Raw genomic sequence first — 25,548 nt, forward strand, 5'->3', positions numbered from 1 at the left:
CATGACCCAGGAGGCAGTTTACTTTCTTTGAGGTCATTTAAATAAATTGATTACTTTTTTATTACAAATCAAAATTTTATTTGTTGCCTAAAGAAATCTCATGCAGTAAAGGGTTCCAGAATCATCCAATTACTGAAAGGTGACATTTATTGAGCCTGTACTACACAGTCCAAGAATCATGTTAACTTTTTACACTAATGACCTCATTCAATCTCTCAATTACCTCACTACAATAATCACCTCTTCACTGACAAGAAACCGAGGTTTAGAGAGATGCATAATGTTCTCTGCTAGAAATGGAGGAAGCGACGATTTCCCCAGTGGCGCAGTGGTTGAGAGTCCGCCTGCCAATGCAGGGGACACGGGTTCGTGCTCCGGTCCGGGAAGATCCCACGTGCCGCGTAGCGGTTGGGCCCGTGAGCCGTGGCCGCTGAGCCTGCGCGTCCGGAGCCTGTGCTCCGCAGCGGGAGAGGCCACAATGGTTAGAGGCCCCCGTACCGCAAAAAAAAAAAAAAAAAGAATTTGAAAGAGTGTTAATTTGTTATGACATAATATATATGAATTTTTCAGAAATGGAAAAGTTAAATTATTCACTTTTTTGAACTGACATTTATTTTCAACTTTTAGAAACTTGCTTGGCAAATGATTTACTCTTATATCCTAAGTAAAACTTTAATTTCTGATATCCAAGAAGATCCACAGAATACTGTTCTGAATGTATCTGTTAAAAGGACTCCAAGAGCATTTTCAAACATATCAATATAAATGTTAAAGCTTCCCTTGCAAACGGTATCTTTATTCTTCATCATTCCTGTGATCTTCTCATAAGTCACTCTAGGTAGATTTATATTTATTAAATATTTAGTTAATTAATGCAGTTTAGCAGCGAATATATTCTCAAACTATTGAAAACGTTCATCTTTTCAAATCATATTGCATGTAATACCTGTGAGCATTTAATGTCACAGATTCATGCATAAGTGACTGGGTATGTGTGTGTCCCACAGATCAGATATAAAACACGTGGGAAGGAAACTGACAATTCAATGCATACCTGGATTTTCTTCAGAACATGATATAAAATGAAAAAAAAAAGAGAAAGTGTTTGTGTTCATTTTTGTTTTAATTTCTCAGTTGCTCAATGTTCTGTGTAGCCCTGTTGGAATCCTGAAGTGTGTCTCTTATAATTAATGAGCATATTATAATCCAAACTTGAGAACAGGAGAGGCAGGGAAATAATGCAAGGCTCAGCCCAGTGTAACAAAACTTGCCCATGTACCACCAACATTCACTCCTGCTAAGGAACGCTCAGAGGTGTGTTCAAAGTTCACATCAGCTCACTGTTCCCTCCCACCTCTCCTGGAAAGGAACAAGGCTTCTCAATGTGGCAAAAGCCTACCTACTCAAACGGGAGGTTAATTATTACTACATAATTAACCTGGCTATGGAAAACTGTTAAGATTAATGAAGCAGTGATTATAAGCTCCCCTTGAACTACCCTAGAAATATTTGTTTACCACAAACACCTACATGTATATTGATAACAGATTCTCTACAAATTATTGCAATATGAGATCTAGGTAAACACATATAAATCATAGCCTCTGTATCTGAAAAAAAACAAGTAAGAAAGGAGAAAGAGGAAGAGGGGAAGGAGGGGGACGGAGGGAAGGAAGAATTAAGATAAAGAAAAGAAGGAAAGATCAAGGACAGGGATCAGAACAAGTTTCTACCTTTCAGCAAGAACTGCCATGCCAAAATGAACCCTTCCACCTCAGTTCTTTGACAATCATGACTCGGCAAGAGACCATGATACCCTCTCTAATCTGGGTGAGTTGAAAATATAGAAAAACCCAATAACTTTAAAAATATGTCAGAAGAACGGTCTCTTGTAATCTAAACATACACTGATTGTAGTTAATTTAGTATTAATTTTAATTAGGTTAAAACAATTAAATACTGATAAATACTACCTAAAATGAGGTCCAGAGTGTTGCTAACAATAAGTACAAATTCAGCTACCCCAGAGTACATTGTAGAAAATGCAGGTAGGTGAGTTCCTCTCCGCAAAACATCACAGACCTGTCTGGTCATCACATCATCACAGCTCAATTACAGAACACACCACCAATGTAACTCTTCACCTTTTAGCGCCCTCATTAGCACCACTGTGCCCCAGTCCTCCCTAACTGGACACTGTATCAGCTAGAATATGCTAGGTTAGGCTGCAGGAACAAAGACAAACTCCAAATCCCCAGTGTCTCAAAACAGAAAAACAGTCCTTCCTGGCTCAGTCTTCAGGACCATCACAGATCAGCAAGGGCATGGGGAGGGGGCTCCTCTCCTTTCACACATTCAAGGATGCAGGCTGACACAGGAGGCCCTTTTCTCTGGCACAGGTCTCCCTGCCAGAGGTCAAGAGACCTTGGTGGTCTGACTCCAGCAATGAAATGACCCAGCTCAGAGGTAAGGAGTGCCACTGCTGTTCACAACTCATTGGCCAGAGCCGGTCACATGACCTCATCCAACCACAGCTGGTCTAGAAAACAATCCCTACCTGTGCCCAGAATGGTGGAAGGCTAGGACTATTGGAAGAGCATTAATAACACCTCAACTATCCACTCATGTCTATGGAATGGCAACGCTAACATGCTTTCAGTTGTTGTTTTAATAACCTGCTTCAGTTGTGCATATCCATTACGTGTGAACAATCAAAGGGACTCAAAATAAATCTCATGCCCTAATAACTTTAGTTTATTCCAAGAAGTTTGACCTTTTGCAACTGAACTGTTTGGGGATTAACAAAACATTGAGGAAGACAGTCAGAATGAACACCACCAAAATATAGTACATTTATAAAGATTTAACGTTAGGGCTTCTAACTGTTTATCAATTAAAATTAAAGATCCAAGGGGATTCTAAACCAATATTCATTTTTATCTAGGTAAACTCTAGTCTGTGAGCAAGAGGTATGATCGGAATAAGCGTATTTGCAGGTTTGGGAACTCCGGGTGGAAGAAGTTTGGAATACAGATGACGAGACAGAACGATGGAGAATTGGGGTGTTCATCCTGAAATCCTACATGCAGCCCCAGGATGAACTGACTCCAGAGAGACCATGAGGGAAGTGTTCACAGGACTGGCACTAGGGATGGGTCATGAACAGGTCTCTCATTCCACAAGTTTGACAGAAAGGAGAAAGGGGGCAGTCTCACCTCTGGAGACCCTTTAGGCTAGGCTCTGAGCCTCCTGTCCACCTCAACGAAAGCAGCTCTATTTTTTTGTTTTGTTTTGTTTTTTGTTTTTGCGGTACGCAGGCCTCTCACTGTTGTGGCCTCTCCCGTTGCGGAGCACAGGCTCTGGACAGGCAGGCTCAGCGGCCATGGCTCACGGGCCCAGCTGCTCCGCGGCATGTGGGATCCTCCCGGACCGGGACACGAACCCGCGGCTCCTGCATCGGCAGGCAGACTCCCAACCACTGCGCCACCAGGTAAGCCCGCAGCTCTATTTTTAAAAATCTTTTTTTTATATATACTGTCGTTTACTTAGAAAAAGAGTTTCCACTGCTAAGGGGAAAAAAAAAAAAGCTGTATTAATTCACATCCTACACGTACTTATTTCTTTTGCATTAATCAGTTCTTGCTACTTAGTGGATTAACTTCTAGTCAGCTCCACCTCTGTGGTTTCTCTGGCCTAAGGATGCAGAGACCAGTGGCAAGGACATGTAATATTCATTATTGCCTAGAACTCATTTATGCCCTTCATCACCAACCGAACACCAAAATATAGTCATCAGAAAACTCCAGGAAAACCACTAAACAGAAAGAAGCCATACATTTTTAAGAAAATGGATTGTTAATATATTACAAGCTAAGGAAGGCATTAAAGTTCTATGCTGTACAAATGGAACAATAGTTCTTCCTGGCATTTACTTCAGATGGAAGAGCTGCACTTGGTTAATTTCTCAGGCACCACTTAAAAAATATACAGTGTTTGCCCTCTTAAGTTACAAAAACCAAGGCCAGCCAGAGAGCTGACCACAGGCTGACATTTCTGTAAAGGAAGCTGACCTCTCAGGGAATCCAAAATAAACTGGAATTTCTCAGCCTACAGTGCAGAAATAGATCTTTGAAAATTTTCCAGATTTATGTGGAAAGATTATATAAACAGATTTCTGTCTTCCCAAGGTGCCCTCTTTTCCACATTACAATTATTATGAGCCAACATTAGAAGAAATATTTCCAAAAGCATCCACTGTATAATAAATATTTGTTATGTACCACCTATTCAGAAAACAGAAGGTCAGAAAAAAAAAAAAAGGGTTAGCCCCTTTGGTTTTTTGAAGTTACTTTTCTTTTTGCCTCTCAGGACACCTCCTTGATGTGAAGGGCCACCTCAAGACCAACACAGTTAAGAGTTAAAAATTGCAATTTTCTTAATGAAATTATAAGGGCAAACTTAACTGCCTTGGTTTCTTTTTTTGCAATGAAACGAAAGAAAAAATGCCTTGTGTGAGTCTTGTTGGGTTTTTCATTGTTTTTGTCTTTGCTTTCAGGGGTATAGTGAAATCAACAGGCAAAATGATACTTATATTAGCAACTGAAATTCTGTTTTCATTTTATATTTCCATTATTATAATCATATAAAATTAGAACTAAATAGTAATCTGTCAGAATTTTTTTACGTTTTATATGCGAGCCTTGAAACTACCAACTTACAAAACTTTCTTTGAATACCCAGGCCAGTTTAAATGTTCTGCGGTCACATCAACACTGAAAAATTGTATGGAAGATGTATATGAATGTATACATGTTATGTGATTTTAAAACAAGCTAAGTAATCAACGAACCAACAGGTAAATATAGAAGAACTCTTGGAGGAGGGCCTAAACTCAATGGAGTTACGAAGATGAACACATATTGATCCTGAGTTAGGACCAAGTATAAAAAATACCACATCAACTGAGCTTTAAAAAATGACTGACTGGTTTTCACTTTCATTAACTCAATTCTTTAAATTATTATTATGTATTTATTTATTTAATAGGGCTGGCCCATATGCCAATCTCCAAAAGGGCTAATCATTACATAAGACCTTTAGCACATTAAAAGGAAGGATCAAAAGATCAAAACTTAAAATGCTGATTTCAGACCAATCCCAAAGTAATTAGAAATCACCTCACCACCAAAATCATACACCCCTGTACCAGTCAGGATCCTAGTAAGAAACAGACAGTGTCCTCAAGTTCAGTAATTTGAAAAGAGCACAAGGCATGGATAGAGGCTGGAGAAACCACGGAGACAAGAGTACAGTCCTGGGGTGAGAATCAGGGGGCAGGCAGGCCTCAGGAGTGAGAGGAGAGAGGGGTCTCCAGAGAGCCCAGGGGAAGGACACCCCACAGGAGCCGTGACCTTCAGTACAGGGAGGGGACCCTGACCTCACTGCCCCAACCTACAGCAGTATTTCTCAGTGCACCATGGGATAACAAAAAAAATGTGACCTGTTATTTCTTTAAAACACAGATTGCCCTAGAGAAATAATGAAATGAAAATCCAAGACAGACCTTGATAAATCATTTTCCTAAATCTGGACAGACTCTGCACTTGAAACACATTTCTCTTTAAATTTAATGAGCTTAGACTGAAAATCAATCGTTTTTTGAGACCTGCATCACATTTGTTTAAATAATATAGGACAAAAAAAAAATCTAATGAATGAAAGCTCTGATTTGTACAGACTAGTCTGTATTCAGTAGTCTAGCAAAGTATACTCTGATTATTGTCTTGGCTGGATACCAGGTAATTTTTTTAAAATAATTAGAACTATCCCACCATCCTAAATGACTGTGTCTCTTTTACATTATAGAAATGGCATTAAATATAAACTCCAAGAACACTTATGTTCAGCTGAAATAATGTTCCCATGATACATCTGCAGATTGGGATTTCTTTAATTAGGTAAGATTTGGACTAAGCTAATGCCTAAAGCCCCTTATGAATCTGAGAATTTGTGATTCAGATTCAAGTGTTCCAGAAACAGTGAGAAAACTCACAGCTTTGAAATTCTGTAGTTTTTCATTTGAACCAATTTGTATTAAAATTTTTAAAGAAAGGAAAGCCATGGTCGGTCTTCAGGGTATAAGCAGCCCATGTTGATAACAGGTGTCTCACACAGTTACTGCCTAAGTAAAAACAATTTGTGCCACAGACTTTGTAAACTGGAAAGCACTTTCTCAACGGCAGGTTTCATTAAACTCTTTTAATTTATAAAACGTTTACTAAACCACTTTACGTCTTTATTTTCTTAAGAGCGATATGTAGATGAAGCTTCTCTTTAAAAATAGTTTATTAGAGAACAAATTATCCTTATTTATATATGCAAGCATAGAACTTAATTTTTAAATAAATTTTTAAATTTTATCAAATGTTTAAACATTATTTTAAAATGGAGGAACACCAGTAGAAATGTCATGAAATAAATACTCTAAACCATTCACCCAAGATGAACTACCCAGGAGAGCAAATATTTCTGTGACATTTCGATCACCTTAACATATTTATTGCTAAAAAGTAATTCACCAAGGTAACTTTCTCTGGTTGATTCCACAACTGTTTTAATGCTTTGGATTATGTCTAAGTGCGTGTAAATTGCATTCTCAACATTGTAATCTGGTTCCATCAGTGTTCCAATGTCTTATCCATGCACCCATTTGCTCAGGTTTCCCAAACAACTCTGTCTCCAAAAAAACTTGTTATCTAGAACAAATAATTTGAGACTATAATAGCCAAGATCAGGTTAGCAGCTAAATTAGTTCACTTAACATGGCAGAAACCAAAGAGTAACCATTTGGCCTTCGTATTTTACAACATGTTCCAATCATAAGGAATGTGTCATAAGGCAGGGGTCCCCAACGCCCGGGCCGAGGACAGGTGCCGGTCAGAGGCCTGTTAGTTAGTGCGCCGCACAGCAGGAGGCTAGTGGCCGGCCAGCGAGCGAACCCCATCGCTTGCATTACTGCCTGAACCATACCTTCCCCCAGCCCCGACCGTGGAAAGACTGTCTGCCACGAAACCTGTCCCTGGTGCCAACAAGGTTGGGGACTGCTGTCGTAAGGGGTTGGTTATGAGGAAAATGCGAAAATGCACATCAGCAAACACATCGGATTTCAGAAAAGACACCTATTCAGGGAATTAGTTTTGAGAGAAATAGCTCTCAAATACATTAGTAAATACTAATGTATTTACTATGCATTTTTTACTTAATTGCACTTTCTTTGCAAATTAGAAATATATTACTTATTATTTATTAAATATAAATATATTATAGCTATAATAAAAATAATTATATAATAATATATTACTTTTCTATTTATAATATATTATAAATATATTTATAATAATAAATAATATATTACTTTATTATTATAAAGGTTAATTATTATTAACCTTTATCAGATATGTAGCTGGCCATTCTCTGCATGTGAGCAAAATTCCTGAATGACAGTTGAAAGATAATTGAACATACAGCATTTAGCATTTAATTGAACATAGAACAGTTAGCATTTTATGGAGTCTTATAGATGGCATTCTGTAATTCTGCTTTAAGAAAATATCAGAAGCTGCAAATGAGTAGTAACAAAATTTTTAAGTCTTCTTTTCAATACCTGAATATGCAAGCCTTTGGGGGACTCTTAGGGCTCATTGGCCTATAACAACTGATCATAATTCAGTGAAAAAAAAAATGCCAAAAAAAGTTCTACTTTTTTCCAAATGATTTAATATAGCCTTAATGTTTCAAGAGAATTCCTTTACAAAACAGATCTCAAAACATGAACTTAACTTTGCATAATGCAGCAGAGTAAAATACTTGGAAACTGTTTAATTTACATTTAAATTTTACAGACTTTACAAAGGATCAGCAATGATATCCAAAGGACAGCTTCCTAGCCCTGGGATGTCTCGCAGCACTAGCTTGGTCTATTTGATGTATTAGTCATGCCACCATCAGCACAAAGGTATTGAAATCGGACCTTTTCTTTTCTTTTTCTTTTCTTTTTTTTTTTTTTTTTTGCGGTACGCTGGCCTCTCACTGTTGTGACCTCTCCTGTTGCGGAGCACAGGCTCCGGATGCGCAGGCTCAGCGGCCATGGCTCACGGGCCCAGCCGCTCCGCGGCATGTGGGATCTTCCCGGACCAGGGCACGAACCCGTGTCCCCTGCATCGGCAGGCGGACTCTCAACCACTGCGCCACCAGGGAAGCCCGGGACCTTTTCTTTATATAATACAAAACAGACATAACTTCAAGATGTTTAATGACCCTTTGTTAAATGCCCTAAATTCCTAAAAATGTTCAAATAATTAAATGGCAACCTACTTCATTATATTATCAATCCTCCATCATCTGTAGCTAAAAGATAATAAAAAAGAGGTTTCAAAAACTGAATTGAGGGCCTAATATAACTCGAGCATTTGACTAAGTGTCTTTCATGTGCAATCTCATTTAATACAACACACCACTACAGTATAGATTGCTGAGTCAAGCTCAGTAAGCACAGTCTCTTGTCAAAGATGCTACGAGGTGGCTGAGTCACTCTCAGTGCCCAAGTGCATCTTACACCAAAATACACCTTTCATTTCAATGAAGTGACCACAGTTAGAAAAACTGAACACACCTCTCTGATTTGTATTAGTTAACTGAATTAGTAAGACATTTCCACAGGGCTGACAGGAACTAAAATATTCCAAGCCATTAATTTTATTCATTTTGTTTTTATTACTACATAATGTCATATCCTGTTCTTCTGTACCCTGAGGAATAAGCATTACTATCAACCCAGGAAGGGAAGTAGTTGACACAGCAGAACACAGTTCTGAGGTGGACATACAGGTTTAAAACTGGCTCTCTCTGTTCAGAATCTTTAAACTCAGCTCGTGGTATTTTGAAAAAGTAAGAAAGGCTGATTTTTGAACAAACATTGATTTTCGATCCAAGGGCCAGATGACTTTTACAGGAAATACATATCAAAGTGACTCTAAAGAAACCTATATTCTATAAAAGTATTCCGTTTAACAATAAAATCACTTCTATTAGGAAATGAAGTATAGGAATGCATGAAGCTAGATTCTAAGTAAAGTAAAATTCCCATCTCAATTTTGAGGAAAACCAATCTACGGCACATTTATCTACAGCCACCACTAAAACTGTAACAGGGAAGAATCAAATCTGACTCCATGTTGGATCTGTTTCTTTTACTTTAACCTTTGCTTTCCTTTGCTGCTTTTGTTCTCTAAAAGGACACCGCCTATACATAATGGCCTGCCTCGGGGAACCCTGCCCCTCTGCCTGAATGTTAAACCAAAGTGCCCTTGTTCAGGGAAGCATCCTGACCCTGTCCACCTGTGGATGGCTGCAAGAAAGAAGAAATTAACACATCCCCCCAAGAAGAAATTAACACATCCCCTCCTCGAGGCTGGCCTTTCCAGGGGATATTTGCAAGACTTATGGCCTTTTTACTTTACTTCCTCATCTCCTCCCCCTCTCTGTGCTATAAAAGAAACTGGCATCCAAACCCCAATAAGGTGGTTATTTTGAGACTTTAGTCTGCCATCTTCTTGGTCTGTAGGCTTTCCGAATAAAGTCATATTCCTTGTCTCAACACCTCGTCTCCGATTTATTGCCCTGTCATGCAGCAAGCAGAGTGAGCCTGGACTCAGTAACAAAACCTGCCTGACACACGTGCATACACATTTTCTTGTTACTATTTTAATTTACTGTCTATGAAAAGAATGTTGCCATATGATGGAATTTTTATTAATACTATATATCTGAGTCACTTCCTAAACTGTTTGACAAAATTCTACAATGGCAAAAGTAAAAATTAGGGCATCTTACTTGGCCAGGCCTACAATTTTAGTAATATTATACTATTACTATATGTATAGATTACAACATAAGTAAAAGGAGTAGGTTACAGAGGCACTGAACTCGACCTGCAAGTATTCTTCCTCTTTCTTGGAAAGAGTTTGCATACGTTTCTCTTCAAACTGTGGAAGAAAAGATTTGGGAAATGTCATTTCTGGAGAAGTAATGCTAGAACCAGAAGAAAGAAATGTCGATGGAAATGAAGGCAATTAAACAGATAGAAATTTTCTTACCCCTGTTTTTGCAGACAGCTGTGTATAGAAAGTTTTATTTATCATTAATCTAATCTATTAAAATAAACACATAGGTAATTAAGACTATTTCTCAATGACTCCATTCTTCTTGTTCTTTTAAAAATGTTATTAAACAATACCTTGAGATAAGGTATTGTTATATAAATAATACATTAATGGAACTGGAAATGCTATAAATGGTAGCCGTCTCAATTTATTGCTATCTTTCCTATTGAGTTGTTTTGTTTTGTTTTGTTCATTTAACATTCGTTTCAACCAATATTTATTGAAGGTCTGTTTAGACTGTGCTAGACTACTGGAAGACCAAGTCTGTACACTTGAAGAACTCGCAAGACTAGTAGAGGAAGATGGAAAAAGAAATGGAAATATGTGCTAGAACAGAAGTACAGTATGTTCAAAGGGCTGTGGGTCCAAGCAAGGGGCAGGGCAAACTGTCACATACAACATACTCAGTAGATCTTTCCGCATTCTGATAAAGAGTGTGGGATCACCGCATTTACAAAGGAAGTAAGATCAAAGGAGGGTAAAGAGGAAGGGGAAAGGTGGCTGAAGCAGTACTGAGGACAAAAACAGCAAAGGTTGAAAGAAATGAAAACACTTAAAATGAAACACACAAATTGCTCTAGACATGCAAATGCACACACAAACACAGGCTAGACTTTACACAGGCACATGATGAGACTTCCCTTGGGCGGTTGATTATCAAGGATTAGCAGAGGCAGAATGAAAAGACAAATAAGTGTGTGTGTTCAGATTTCCTGGAATCTATACAGGGATCCCAATCTCCCTTCACATAAGTAGCTCCATTGATGTAAGCAGGAAACAAAGGTTCCATTAAGGCTTATTATGTGATTTAGATATGCTGGTGTGGAATTTTTCTCTCCAAACTGTTTAAATTACTTATTTCAAGTGAAGTACTAAGAAATAAGATCATACATCACCTTTTATATTTTAGCTATATAGTCCATAATCATCTTTGGTAAGAGTCCTATAAAACATATTAAAGACCTCATGAATCAATGTCAGTCTTGCCCCATACTCATATCTGAAAACCAGGTAAATAGCAACGTTATTGGAGTTTTCTTTCAAAAATGGTTATATACACTGTATGTAGACAGCTTTTTTAAAACAACTGCCTGAAATAAGACAACATTATTTTTAAAAGGCTTCACTTTGTTGATTTACTTGGTTTTCAAAACTTCACGTAAAAATTGGGAAATGACAACAAAGTTTCTATAATCACATGGCACCCTCAAATATGTCAAATACAATCTTAAATAGGAAGATACTGAAATACACTAAAATCTCACACTTTAATGAAGCATCATTCAGTAATTTACTTTTATAATGTATTCAAGATAAAATTTGTCATTGTTGGTGTTGTCACTTCAAACAGTGACAGTCATCTTATTATTTTCTGGCTATGAAATTCTTAAGTACATGAATGTATTATTAACAAATATCTTAGTAGAAATCCTATCAATATCCCATTGCTGGGAGCCCATAGTTTCCTCAAATACTAACTAAATATGATAATTCCAGTGGACACATATTCCAAAATATTCAGTATTTAGTATACCTTTGCCATCACTAACAGCATCACATAAAAAAATTTTGAAGCTGCGTTTACTGAGTGTAAAAACCCTTCTGTCAAATTTGTGCCACCTCTATGATATAATAAGCATCAAAATATTTCTAGTCTAGGCTTCTGAGTCAGTACTTATTCCAGTGAATAAAATGGGAGTCAAAAACCATGGAGAATAATTTTGTATATATTCCCCTGATGATTTACAGGATGGTTTATTTTTCATAGAAAATAGAAATCATAAAGTACTATAAAATATAAGTGGAATTTTTAAAACCCCATTTTAGAAGTTGGGATTACATGTTAACCAAATAAAGACATTTTGTAATAAAATTAGATATGAGTAGCACAACTATATGTAATTATTACATATAGCCCTCAAGCCCTGTGAATATCATTACTTGGTAGTGTACTTGAAATAGTATTAAATAATTCTTTCATAAGATTTTACATATCATTTATATCAACTATTTAAGATTTAATGTACTTTGCATAAATTTGACTAAGTTACGCATCTGCAGATTTTTACAGTCCTTTCCTACAATGCAGCTTAGCCTAAAAGGTCTTCTTTGAATGAGATAAAGAGTGCTATACACATATTTTATAAGACTTACTTATAAATGCATCAGCTACAATTATGTCATCAGGAATTACTTATCGTTACCTTTCTGACTCAGAACACCTAAACAATTCAAGAGCACAAAGTATTAAATAATTCTTTCATAAGATTTTACATATCATTTATATCAACTATTTAAGATTTAATGTACTTTGCATAAATTTGACTAAGTTACGCATCTGCAGATTTTCACAGTCCTTTCCTACAATGCAGCTTAGCCTAAAAGGTCTTCTTTGAATGAGGTAAAGAGTGCTATACACATATTTTATAAGACTTACTTATAAATGCATCAGCTACAATTATGTCATCAGGAATTACTTATCGTTACCTTTCTGACTCAGAACACCTAAACAATTCAAGAGCACAAATTTAGAATACAGAGACTATAGGCTGTGCAATCTTACTGATACAGCATATATTCTTCCCCATTACATAAACTTTTCCTTGTCAGTTCTATTAACGTGCTAACAATTTTAATACAATCTTTGAATGGTCTGTGGAGGTATTTCCTTCTCATTTCGCCAGCTAATTAGCCAAAAGAAATGTACGTTCTCCCCCATGATTTAAACATCTAATGTCTAAAATCACTCTTATTCTTCGTCGTATACTAAAACGAATGGCCATCTAGTCCAAATTCTATAAATTCCAGCATTGTCCTAACCCACATCTCATGATCATGACCAGCAAAATCTCTGAAAATCATGCTTAGTGTGCACACGACTTTGTTTTTTGTCACTTGTCACCATTCACAAAAAAGGGTTGTACACCTGGATTCTCTTTCCACTGTCATCTGCAGTCAATTTGATGATAAAATTTTAACTACTGAAGATACAGATTTTCTCAATTTTATTGGAACAGCAATAAAACAAACGAGCAAAAACTAGTTTCTGGTGTTAATTGTCTTATTAGCCAGCTTGTAACATCAGGCTTTCCTGGCGTACTGTAGCTTCTCATTCTAGGGGACATTAATTGGTTTTAAATGGTGTTAAATACCATCCCTGCAGTTGCAAGTGCTTCTTTGGGATTTATACTGGAGAAAAGAACTCCTGTAATTTAAAACCACTTTGCTTTCTTCAGTCACAGCTGTTAGGGAGACACTGACCTGTAGAATTCTTAAAGGTTTTTCACCCCTTTCCCAGTGCCATTAGTCTGCATTTATTTTCTAAGGCTTCTTTGCCCCTTGTGCCATGGCTCTTCCGTAACTCCCATCCCCCAAAATGCTTTCAGAAGAAAAATCACCGCTTTTCGCTGGTTAAGCCCTTTTCTCTCTCTTTCCCCACCCCCTGCCCCTTACAAAACCTTGGCTACCCTTAAAGAAAATTCTCCAACAACGTGTCAATTTTATATTGGCCACAAAGACAACTTCTGTTGGGAGAGGGGAGGAAAGAGGGACTGGAGCTTGGCTGTGCCTTTCCACAGACAGGGATCTTTGTGGCGATCGGAAAACACTTCCTGCATAAAAATTCAACACACTCTCTGGGTGCAGGGATGGGGAGCAGAAGCGACTATGTACCAGCAGTGCCCTCAAACGAATGGAACGCATGCCCTAACCTTCCAAACCGGAAAGTCATTTTCTCTCAAAATGTGTCAGCTTTTTTGCCTTATTAAACATAATCCACTGTCTCAGATCCCGGGGCAGCTCCCCCTCCAGCGTCTGGGTGAAAGCTGTAAATCACTCCTGTACTTTCTCTCCTTCCTCTGCATCTCTCCTTCCTGTTGCACTGTTTTTGCATCTAGCTCGGCTCTGAGGAGCTCCCGTTCCTCGTGGGTACCCGCGAACGGGATACCAGGTCTTGCAGGACCCGCCTGTGTTAATTCCGCCCCCTCCCCCTGCCACGTGACTTCACTGCCCGGAGTCCCGAGTCTGCACCCCCAGTGGGCTTCCCTGGACGAAAGACCCGGCACGTGGGCTCCTTCCCAGGCCTGGGGAGGAGGGGCACCCTCGCCCTCCTGTGTCGCCAAGTCATTTGGTCCACACAGACTTGCCACTGAGTTTGTGTCACCTTTCGGTCACGAAGCCCCAAGTTCCAACCTGGAAAGGGGTCACGGATGGGAGGGTGGGCCGGAGGCGAAGGGAGAAGTCTACAGATCCATTCACAGGTGTGTGTGTGTGTGTGTGTGTGTGTGTGTGTGTGTGTGTGTGTGTGTCCGTCCGTCTCCCAGAGGGGCTGCAGCCTAATAAAGCGCCCCCCACCCATCCCTCCTCACCGACCTCCAGCGCAAACTGGCTCCACGTTTTAGCATCTCATTTCCCCTGAACATGCCACTCGCACCGGGCGTCAGGTTGCTGCGCGCTATCCCATCCTCCCCGCCCCATCTCTCAGATCTTGAAACGTAAAACTAGCTTTAGGAAGATCACAAGTCAAATCAATCCAAGGGTGACAGAGGAAAGGGGCAAGGGTTGGGCCAGTGTGTGACACAGCACGTTTTAACTCCATCCCCCGGCACCACTCCCCGCCCAGCTCCCCCTCTCGGCCGGCGCTTACCTTCTTTGGGCGGTCGCTTGGCCTCCCTGGTAAGATTGCAGACCTGGGTGGTCTGCAGCTCTTGGGTCAGGCAGCCCTCGGTCTGCTCATTCAGGGGTAACACCACGTTATTTAACAAAACCAGCGACTGGTCGTCGATTCCCCACTCTCCCAAGTGCTGAGGGCAGGTGCATTTTGTATACATGATCCCGCAGGTCTCTATTCTCCCATTTTCTGATTTCAAGCAGCTCTCCAACCAAGTGCATAATACGTGGCAACCAAACTGGCTTGGGCTCACCTTGTTCAATACCAAAAACTCAAAAAAAGATTTCTGATCTTCTTCCCCTTTTTTCTGTAATCCTGGGAAATCGGTTGGAAAGACCCGACGTATTTGAATAAAATTTTTATCATACTGTAGAAAAACGAAAGCATTCTTGGATTCGCAGAGTTGCATTATAGAATGATTCTTTCTTAAAAGATCCTTGATTTTTTCATGGGAAAAATGATCAAACTGATAAGCCAAGAGGGAAAAGTTAGAGCAGCTAAGGTCCTTTTTGGAAAATTTCAGGTAAATGCTATATTTGGTTGGATCTGGATTTTCCAGCGTCCAAGTGCAGTTTGTAAAGTTTTTGGGAAACATTTCACTTACAGAATACGATCCATAAATGACTCCTTTCACCAAAGTTGAACACCAGAAGTCTTGGGCAGCATTAAATCCAAACATAACCAGGAGATAGGTGGAAAATATATAAATCAGCAGGTTACGAACAGCCTTCATCCTATGTCATTTGGCCTGTAAAGATGGCAATGAAAGAAAAATGCAAGTAGGAGTCTACGCGCATCGAAAAAAAGAAACTCCTTTCAATATCACAGCCAGCTGTTTTCAAGATTTCAGTAAAAAACCCTTTTTAAAAGAAGGGCAGGTAATTTTTATTTTATAACGCACGAAAATTATCTGTTGCTGTGTGAACAGCGCCCTCACGTGGTCATTCACAGTGGCCAAATTCCCTACATTCAATTTAAGAATAATATTCAATAGATTATTAACAGGAATGCTCTTAATTTATCTACCAAGATTTCCTTCAAGTGCGTGGTGATTCTATTGAAAGAAGAGGAAATTTTTGTTTTTTTAATGTAACAGCCTAAATGTTAATTTTTGAGATATTTTTAAGCAACCTATACAAACCTTTTCTCCCCCCTCAGCCCTCTGCCTGCAGTAAACAACACCACACAAAATCTAATCTGATAATCGGAGAACAGCTATCGGCATATTATTTTTTTTTCTTTTAAATGTGAAAAGCAATTATGATCCATGATAGCCTCAATTTTAAAAGCACAAATGATAATTTGTTGCAGCTGAAACATCATCACCCAAATCGTCTTCGCAGGGGCCACTGGGTGAACTGGTGGGAAATTCCTGTGCAAAAATACAGGTATTCGTGTGGATTAACAGAATTTGTAAACCATCATCCAAGAAAGGGCAGATACATAGGGAAGACCTGCTTTTGGACATTATCATTGAGAAGGCAGTCATTTCAATGTGACATGCCCTCTTGGGATATATAAAGTAGACCACTATATTAATATCTGTATCCAAAGGCGATGTCCGTGAAAAATCCCAGAACCACAGTAACTGAGTTGGTTTCAGCTTTATTTTTTTTTAATAGGGCTATTTTATCTAGAGTTATCTACTGGTATTTAAGATTTACACATGGTACATAAAAGATATTAGCTTTGTCTTTCCTAGCCGATTTCAACTATTGAATTGTTCCCTCTCCAATAACAGCTTCAAAGCTCCTTTTTTCTCTATTTTTTTAACCTGGCCTTGCATAATACAGTAATCCTTGGTTATATTTACCTCTGTAAGTTGTCATCCAAAAGTAACTTGAATATTTTTCAGCTGTAACCTTTAAGAAGTTATTTCTTAGAATAAATGACACTGCTTTTTTTTTTTTTTTGCTTAGCTTTTGAGCTAAGTGATGCCAAGTTAATTTTAAAAGTCTTTAGGCTGCAGTCTCTTCCACTGTTCTGTAAACAGAGACAGACACACAGACATATAGATAATTAAGAGTTTTCATGTCTTTGCCTGGGTCCTCTCTGAACCAAAGGATGGAAACCCTCTTCCTTCCCGTTGCATAACACACACCAACGCATGCACACAAAATCCAGTGACTTAAGTCCCTGAAGACAGATCTGCATTCCCCAGTTCATAATACAAATTCTAAGTTTTGATATAAGCAAAAACAACCCCAACTCTAAAATCTCCATATAGCAGCAGTTTAAAATAACATCAGAATTGCGAGGACTATCAAAACAGTGTTTTCCTAATTCAAACATACAGTTCAATGAATAATGTATTTTCTTCTTGAGAAAATGAAGCCAATGAGCATGTAAAGGTTAAAAAATAGGGAAAGTTATAGGAAATTCTGGAAGGAATTTTCCTTTTTTTTTCTTTTTTTCTCTTTTTTTTTTTTTTTTTTTGCTGTAGCACTTTGCAGGCAATGCAGGTCTGCGCAGTGTTCTTCAGGATAGAGTGTAGGCGTTGAGAGCCAATGTGACAATAAGTGTCTAAATTAGGAATTCCATCCATGAAAGGGGGCTTCATTTTATAATCGCCAACTCAAAAAGGGGTCTATTTCTTTTCCTAATGAAATCCGGTACTTTTGCTTCCATCTATTTGACGGTGCAAGTCTGCATTTCTGTGCTCATCAAGGATTAGAAAGAGTGAGGAAATGGCTCTGATTTCGCTTTCAAGCCGGCTCAAGAAAGCCCCCTCAACGTAATGCTCTTTATTTTAATCATTCAGCCTTGGTGTACGGAGTCTCCTTTAATTCTAACTAATCACAAATGAATCACTGAACTGTCGCTGCCACCACCCCCAGCCCTCGCCAGCCCCCGCCTGCAGGGCCACTTCAAACAACTGTATTTCTCCCTTTAAGAAAGAAAGACGAGGGTGCGGGTGTCGAAGGGCCCGGCCCCCGAGGTTTCAAGGATGTGGCATTTATTTATTTATTTGCTTGTTTCCTGCTGAGAGGCAAAGCGGCGTTTAGTTTAGCTCTCCTCAAAACTGACTCTCTGGATGACACTTTTCAGTCGAACATAGACGGCGCCATCACTCCACTGAATTTTTTTTCCCCAATGAAAGACCCACGGCCTCCCCTTATCTTAACTTCCTTTTAACCTGAAATTTCCCCCCATCAAATTACCCCAATCACACACAACTGTCAGGTTTTGTAGGTCTCCCTGCCGATTCCTTCCGACCCAGAACATCTCTGGAAAACCAGACTTCCCCAACTTTTCAACTGCGGCGTTTAAGTAAATGCAGGCAGTCGGGTTTGCTCGCAGCCTCTCCATCCGCCAGCAACAGCCTGGCCTTTGCAGGTCTTCCCTCCGCAAACACCCGGCGGAAAGCTCCTCGGTGGCGCCCCCGGCAGAGGGAAGGTGACCCCCGGAACCCCGTCCTTACCTTCCACTCCGAAAGCTCAGGGAGGCTCTTGCTCTAAGACACCAGCACAGGCACGCGTCCCAGCAACAGTGACGGAGAGACTCCCCTTCGGTCCCAAGCACCGTTGCCCATTTTCCCCGGCTGAGCTTCAAAAATCAGGATTGATTTTTTTCTAACGCACTCATAAGAGAAGCAAAAGATGTGGGGCGGGGGGTAAGAATCAAAGAGTGGAGGGGTGGGAGAAAAAAGCCCCCAGGACCCCGGAGCCTAAGCCGTAGCCAAGTGAATCCAACCTCCAACCCAGGCGGGGGCGGGGGGAGCCCCCCGAAGACAGACACTAAGGAATCAAAAAAAAAAAAAATGCAAGTGGTTTAAGAGCGAGGATTTGCTTTATCCAAATCTACCCCCCAGTAAACCGGTCAGCCAAGAAGCCGAGAAAGCGCTGAGACGAGAAGCGGCGGCGGCTGCTAAGGCAGATTTGTTGGGGGCGGTGGGTTTATTACGGGAGTGTTCGTGGTCGCCTCGGAAGGCTGGAGCTCATGCTTTCTCCTCTTTCCGCTCTCCTCCCGCCTCCTCCTCCCCCCTCCCCCCCCACCGCAGGTACTGATGGACTGACGGCGACTAAGGAGAGGGGAAAAAAATCCGCGACTGGTGATGTCGGAAAGCTGTTTGAACGCCGGGCGAGGAGGGAGGCGCGGGAGGGAGCGAGATAGTAAAGCTCTGTCTCGGGTGTGCGCGCGGCGCGCGGCGCTCGCTCTACCCGGGCGCGCGAGGGAGGGGGCGCGCGGCCCCGAGGCGCGCGCCGGGCCCCGCGTGCTCGTGGGCGCGCGCATGCAGCGCGGTGAGCCCGGCGGCCGCCTGGGGTCCGCGAGCGCAGCGCGGCCGCGGCGCCTCGCTGAGCTCCGCCTGGGCCCTGGCGGGGCGCGGAGGGAGCGGCGCGGAAGGGCGGCGGGAGGGGCTCCAGTCCGGGCCGCGGTGCGCCTGCACGTCACGGCTGCTCCGAGCCCAGCACGTCCCGGGAGCGGTGCTTTTTGCGCCTGGGAGTTCTGTGCCTCCTCAGTTCCCAGCGCCGCTGCCGGCGGCGACCGGCCGTCAGAGAAACTCCCGGGGAGGCGAGGCCAGGGGGGTTGCGGAGGACGGGAAGGCGACTCCCGGGGCTGGGGAGTAAATGCCGCACTTGATTGTCTTTCTCTTTCTTTCAGCGCCGACCTGTCGCAGCTCTCATTTCCGCACCGGGATTCGGAGGGATGGATTGCCCGCCGCAGAGGGGGCAGGTCTCGGCCTTCGAACTGCTTGCGTTCCCGGGTGGAACAATCCTAGTTTTTCTCAGCGAGGCTGCAATTAACATCTTACTTGCTCTGGCTGATAGCGGCGACCGAGGTTGGGCGTGTGCGTTGCTTTCTGCATGGCAATGGGATCGTGGTTATGGGGTCTAAACTTTTGTTTTCCTAATGTTTCCGATTCTTTTTTCGAGTTTCCCTAGTAACAGTTTGGGGACGCAGATGGGAAGGAAGGAGGGAAAGGAGGAGGAGAAATGACCAGATTCTCGATTTATCAGGGAAAGGGGGATAAATTTCCACCGCTCCCCACCTCGATTTTCTTGCTTTCTGGACAGTGTGCTGACAGGTATTTGATGAATTAGATTACAGTACGTGCTGCAAAAGGTCATTCTCCTACCGATTATGCCTCTACTTGTAAACGCAGTTGGTGGTTTGCAAAACAGGTGCTAAAATAGTGCGTTGAAGTGATGGGAAGAGACCACACTAGGTAATTCATATAAAGTGTGGAGTCTTCCTATGGGCGAGTTGCTTGAGCGACAGGTGAAGTTGAATAAAACAAATTCCCACCATTTTCTCTCCGTACTTTTCCTGCATTTTTTCTTCCTCTTGTTCCTCACGCCTGGGGCGATTGGATAGCCAAGAACATCATTTTAAAAGAGGATTGTAGTGCAAACAGGGAGGTGCGCTACAGTGATCTTCTATTCACAGGAGTTGTTTGAAATATTAAAATTGGTCCTTTACTGCTCAATACATATTAATAGGGTGACCCTCTTTAAGTCTTTTTCTTCTGGGACAGGTGTTCAGAATAACACTCTGTAAGGGAAACAGTTAAGCATTCCCCATCCAGCAGGCTTTAACCATGTTCCAGGAGAATTCACTGCTGAGAGAGCCGCCTGGGTGGCGTTTTGGTTTTGTGTCGTTTTTGGTTCATTACAGTATTTTTTATTCATTTAAGAGAATGCGAAAGGAAAATAAGCTTTATGTCCAGGGCGTAATCCAAAACATTGTGTCTTCAGCAAACACTTAAAAAAAAAAAAAAGACAAACAACATTCAGCGACAGAAAGAAGAAACACATTTCATTTATTTCAACTTCCACAGAGATTGTGATTATGATATTTGCAAGACATTTTGGTCAATTCTGTTATTTTTGCCAGAAGCAAAAATAAAGAGACTAATGACATGCAAAAAAAAATGGAGAAAAGGAGAATGGTTTGCATGCTTTGTACATAAAAAAGAACCAGTGTGAGGTTTAGAAATACTTCTACTTTGCATCTAGGGGTTTCTCACATTATCTTTGAACACTGATTTAGATGTTTCTTTAAAAATCTTGTGTGTCTCATGACAGTGACATAAGAATAACAGCCAAAAGGGACAATTTAAAAAGCCTTAATCCTGCAGGGAAAGGAGCACACATCTCAGAGTCATTTATATTCAGGAGGAATGCAGGATTGGGTTAGGGAGAAAGCCACCCTTAATAAAGCACTTCACCCTTCACACTGTTTCCTATAACCTTCATAAATTGCGGGCTACGGAGCCGGCCTGATGATGATCTGGCTGAGGTATATTTATAGCAGATGATTTGTGGGTGATAAATATGCAGGGCAAGACGCGGGCTCCAGTACCCCCAGGCTGGTCTGTCTTGCTCAGGGAGTCAGAATCGAGAATCACAAAAAGACCCTTACATGGAGAATCCGGTCTCGGGCCCCTGGCGACAGCATGCTTCTGAGGCACAACGACGGAGAACCACCCTGCTCCGTGTCTGCACAGTGTTCCACGTGAAAGCACTGCTGGCACATTTACCCTCCCCCCAAAAGGAACACAACAGTTGACATGCTGTAGGCTCTCTGTGTCCTTTCCTCCCTTTTGAGATTGGTCTATTTCATGCTTTTATGCATTTTAAATTCACCATTTCAAATTATTATCATCAGCTTTCCTTGGCTTCTTTCACAAGTCCATGTATGTGTCTGTACATAAACATGTGCACACACATGTTTTACATATACACGTGATACACGTGTGCACATATGCACACATACGTAAGTGTACATACACACATAAATATATAATACGCACATATGTGTTTCAGTTGTTACACATGTATTTGGGAGGATGGTTTCCCTGCATTGCTGTATATTTCTCTTTGGTAATTTACTCTAACCCCTACACTGCCAGATTAATTGTATAAACTAATTTTCATTTAAGTGTCCTTTCCCAACTTTCAAAAGGACTACTGGGAAACCAGTGTTCACAGCAAAATATAGTATTGTATTTTAAATTGGCCCAGGTTTGTAAAGTTAAAATCTTTCAAATTTCTTTTTCCTATTATTGATGGTTTTACTAAGATTACTACAGAAAAAATGAGATTTCTGTGTAATTTATCGCTTGCCTTTTCTTCTATTGCCTTTTTTTTCTTGCTAAGGCTGATCCTTCTGCATTTGAAAATCACCCCGTCTTCTATAATCATTGCTTAAAATTCAGTATGACCTGCACAATTTTCAGGCTCAAAAAATGTGTTTTGAATATGTTTACTCAATTTTAGAAAGTGTTTTCTCTCTCCTCACCCCTTTCTCTCCTAGTCTTTCTGGTATTACTATATTACCACGTTCTAAATTTTATAACTTTTCTTCAGTAAGGCTTTAAGAGGGACAAATAAGTTTGTAGAGTATTCCTTGTTCAATATGCTCTAATTTTTCAATACTTAATGTCTCCAATATACACCAAAAAGGACTTTTGGAAACTACTAACTCCTTTTAAACAATTAATGTAATGAAGTTATAGTAGTTTCCAAAAGCCTTTTTTGGTATAAAGTAGATAACTAACGAGAACCTACTTTATAGCACAGGGAACTCTACTCAGTGCTCTGTGGTGACCTAAATGGGAAGGAAATATAAAAAAAAGGGGATAGGGCTTCCCTGGTGGCGCAGTGGTTGGGAGTCCGCCTGCCGATGCAGGGAACACGGGTTCGTGCCCCGGTCCGGGAAGATCCCACGTGCCGCGGAGCGGCTGGGCCCGTGAGCCATGGCTGCTGAGCCTGCGCGTCCGGAGCCTGTGCTCCGCAACGGGAGAGGCCACAACAGTGAGAGGCCCACGTACTACAAAAAAAAAAAAAAAAGGGGGATATATGTATACGTGTAACTGAACTTTGCTGTACAGCAGAAACTAGCACAACATTGTAAAACAACTCTACTTCAATAAAAAATAAATTGAAAAAAGAATTAATGTAATAACTTCAGAGATATGAACCTTAACTACCTTATTATTTACTATAATCAACTAATGCTTATATATGTTCTGTTAATAGGATGATCAAAATATTACATGATTAAATTGTTATGAGTACTTCCCTTATACTTAAGATAAGCATATTTACTATGAACCTAACCAACTTCTCTTTTTCCTCCTCTTTCTTCTTCTTCCCTTCTGTCTCTAAAAACAAGTTGGCTGTTTTCACTTAGACATCCCAGAATAGAAAGTTCATGACAAAAGTACTAAAAAGTAGAAGGATAAAGGACTATGTGACATGGTCATTATCCTGGTTGGTTAGTCCAACTTGCCCCATGCCAGACACAGGCAGAGTTACTTCTAGTTGGAAGAGCCCAACTACATCATGTTTCTATTTTTGTCTTTGTGTCCCTCTACAGTGACACATGTATGGAATTTAAACTGGTAAAAAGTTTTAGCCATCAATTCCCAAGAATTCATCTGAATCTCAGGAAATGCCATGGGTAGGTAACACATAATGTCACATTTGTGTGTTGTCAAAGCTTCTTGGGAAATGACTTTAAAAGCTCAAAATATATGTTTTCAGTTAAATGTGAATTCACCCCCAAATCCTTCCCTTGTCAGCTATTTTGTTTGTCTACTTTTTTTTTGTATAAAGTTATTATGCCACTATATTTTATCCCCAGAATTTCAAATGAACTAAAAATCAAGATTCTTCATTTTTATCCCTGAACCTGACACTGTTTTTACACCTGGTCATGGATGAGATGCTGTGGACTCTCTGGGCTTCAGCTTCTTTCCAGGAAAGAATTTGAGGAAATAATTTCTAAGGTTTTTCCTGATATCTTCTAACTAAAAGAAGGTATCTCACAAGAAGTGGCAGCAATGAGAGAAAAATGCAACAAAGTTATAGACTAGGAAGAATCACAGTTGTTCCATTCAAGTACTGGAAACTCCTCTATCATAATTTTTTAAACCTCCATAGTTTTACCAGCTTTGGCCTTTCTTCCTTGCTAATTAGTCACCTGCTAATGTAAAGACAGCCCTTTACCTTCTTATTCTTCCCTCACTGTGATCATTTCTTTCCTAAGATTGAGTTCCCACACTACCAGTAATGACGACAAGAACCAAAGCTGTGAGGACTAGCATGTCTGTTGACTTTCATCAGCACCAGAGATTGAGGTCTATTAATCACCCATTATTTCTGAGCTCTTGTACCTTTCCAGCCCAGTTCCTTACCAATCCTGAACCACCTAGTCCTGCTTCTGCCAAATTCTCCCTCATTGTCTTCTAAGAACTCCTTGCTGTTTGATGCCAACACATCTTTTGCAGGACAGTAACCTCTATACCCTCTGTTGACTGAAAACTGCTCTTTCACGACAAAATGACATCTCCTATTTGCGTGCCTCTTCTACACCCTGATTAACTAGGGTCTGTGGCGAGACGGGGTCATTTTCCTTGCTGTCCATTGCTGGTTTCAGATCTTCACTCCTCATCTGCCTTTTACACCTCTTTCCCCTTCAACAGCTTCGCCTCTTCCTCCTTGCTATAGCATTTCCTGACTTGCAATGTTTTGCTTTTTGTTCATGCAATCCTTTGGCTGCTGGCTCACAGCTTCTCCATCCAAGTTCCAGTCTTCTTTCTCATGCTTCCAACATCCGTGTCGATGGCTTGTATGGCACAACAACTTCTGGGTTCCATTTCTGTATTTTCCTTCCTACCCCCTCAGCAACATGTTTCTCTGGTCTTCAGCTAAAGGGGTCATAAATCAATGACCACACCATCTTCAGTATTTCAAATTTAATGCTTCAGTCTCTAAGTACAACCTTCTACACGTGTATACTCACCTGCTCAATAACCACATAGAACCAAGTCTTCCATAAAATTTAGATCTTTAATCCATTGACCCTGCCAATTTCTTCTCCCTCTTTATACCCTGTTGTAGGCAGCCCCTAACCTGGCCCCCAATCAACTCTACTTCCTCTCATTCATGCTCTTGTGTAATCATCCCCCCTGGACTGTGGGCTAGATTTAGAAATTTGCTTCTGATGAATAGAATATGGCAGTAGTAATAGGATGTCACTTCCTGGGTTGGGGTATAGAATGACTGTGTCTTCCATCTTAGGAGCTCTTTCTCTTTTTACTGGCTCTGAGGTCAGACAGTCGCCAAGGTGAGAGACAGCCCTCTCGGGAGGCTTGTGTGAGTTTGACCTAGGAGCAGATCTTCTGAGACCTGTCCTCAGCCATGTGAGTGAGTCAGAAGGGGAAGTTTCCCCAGTCAAGTCTAGCCATACCAACATCTCAGTAGGAGCCTTGTGAGAGACCTTGAATCAGAACTACTCAGCTAAGTTGTTCCCAGTTTCCTGACCTGAAGAAACTACAAGATACCAAGTGTCTGCTGTTTCTGATTGCTAAGTTTGGGGATAACTTGCTATGTAACAATAGATAAATAATGCATTGTGTCTCCTTTGCTGGTTCTTCTTCTCCATGACCTTAGAGGTAAATCTTGGGTCTACTTCCCTCCATTTCTCTACCTTGTCTTCCTTGGTGATCTAATACATTCCCTGATATCAAATATCACTGTAAGAATGTATGCACACGTACATACAAACATATATACTCACATACTTACATACAAATGCACAGGCACACACATATATATTTCTTTAGCCAGGAACCCTCTTCTGAGCGCTAGATTTTTATATAGTCAATTGTCTAATTGATACCTCTACTAAAGACGCCTCACCGTCATCTCA

The 25,548-nt window shown here is 40.7% G+C and overlaps 1 protein-coding gene across 1 annotated transcript in view; it reads right to left on the reverse strand.

Annotated features, from left to right (window-relative positions):
- ADGRB3 (adhesion G protein-coupled receptor B3) overlaps positions 1 to 15,622 on the reverse strand; it is a gene marked incomplete at both ends in the record, with an annotated part of 785,802 nt that extends 770,180 nt beyond the window's left edge. Inside the window, one exon of the mRNA XM_082855783.1 lies at positions 14,866 to 15,622. Within this exon, the coding sequence (XP_082711909.1) occupies positions 14,866 to 15,622 (757 nt within the window). The remainder of the gene's footprint in view (positions 1 to 14,865) is intronic.
- Between the last annotated feature and the right edge of the window lie 9,926 nt (positions 15,623 to 25,548).

Source organism: Leucopleurus acutus (genome assembly GCF_964270905.1).
Source record: "Leucopleurus acutus genome assembly, chromosome: 15".
Classification (NCBI taxonomy): Eukaryota; Metazoa; Chordata; class Mammalia; order Artiodactyla; family Delphinidae; genus Leucopleurus; species Leucopleurus acutus.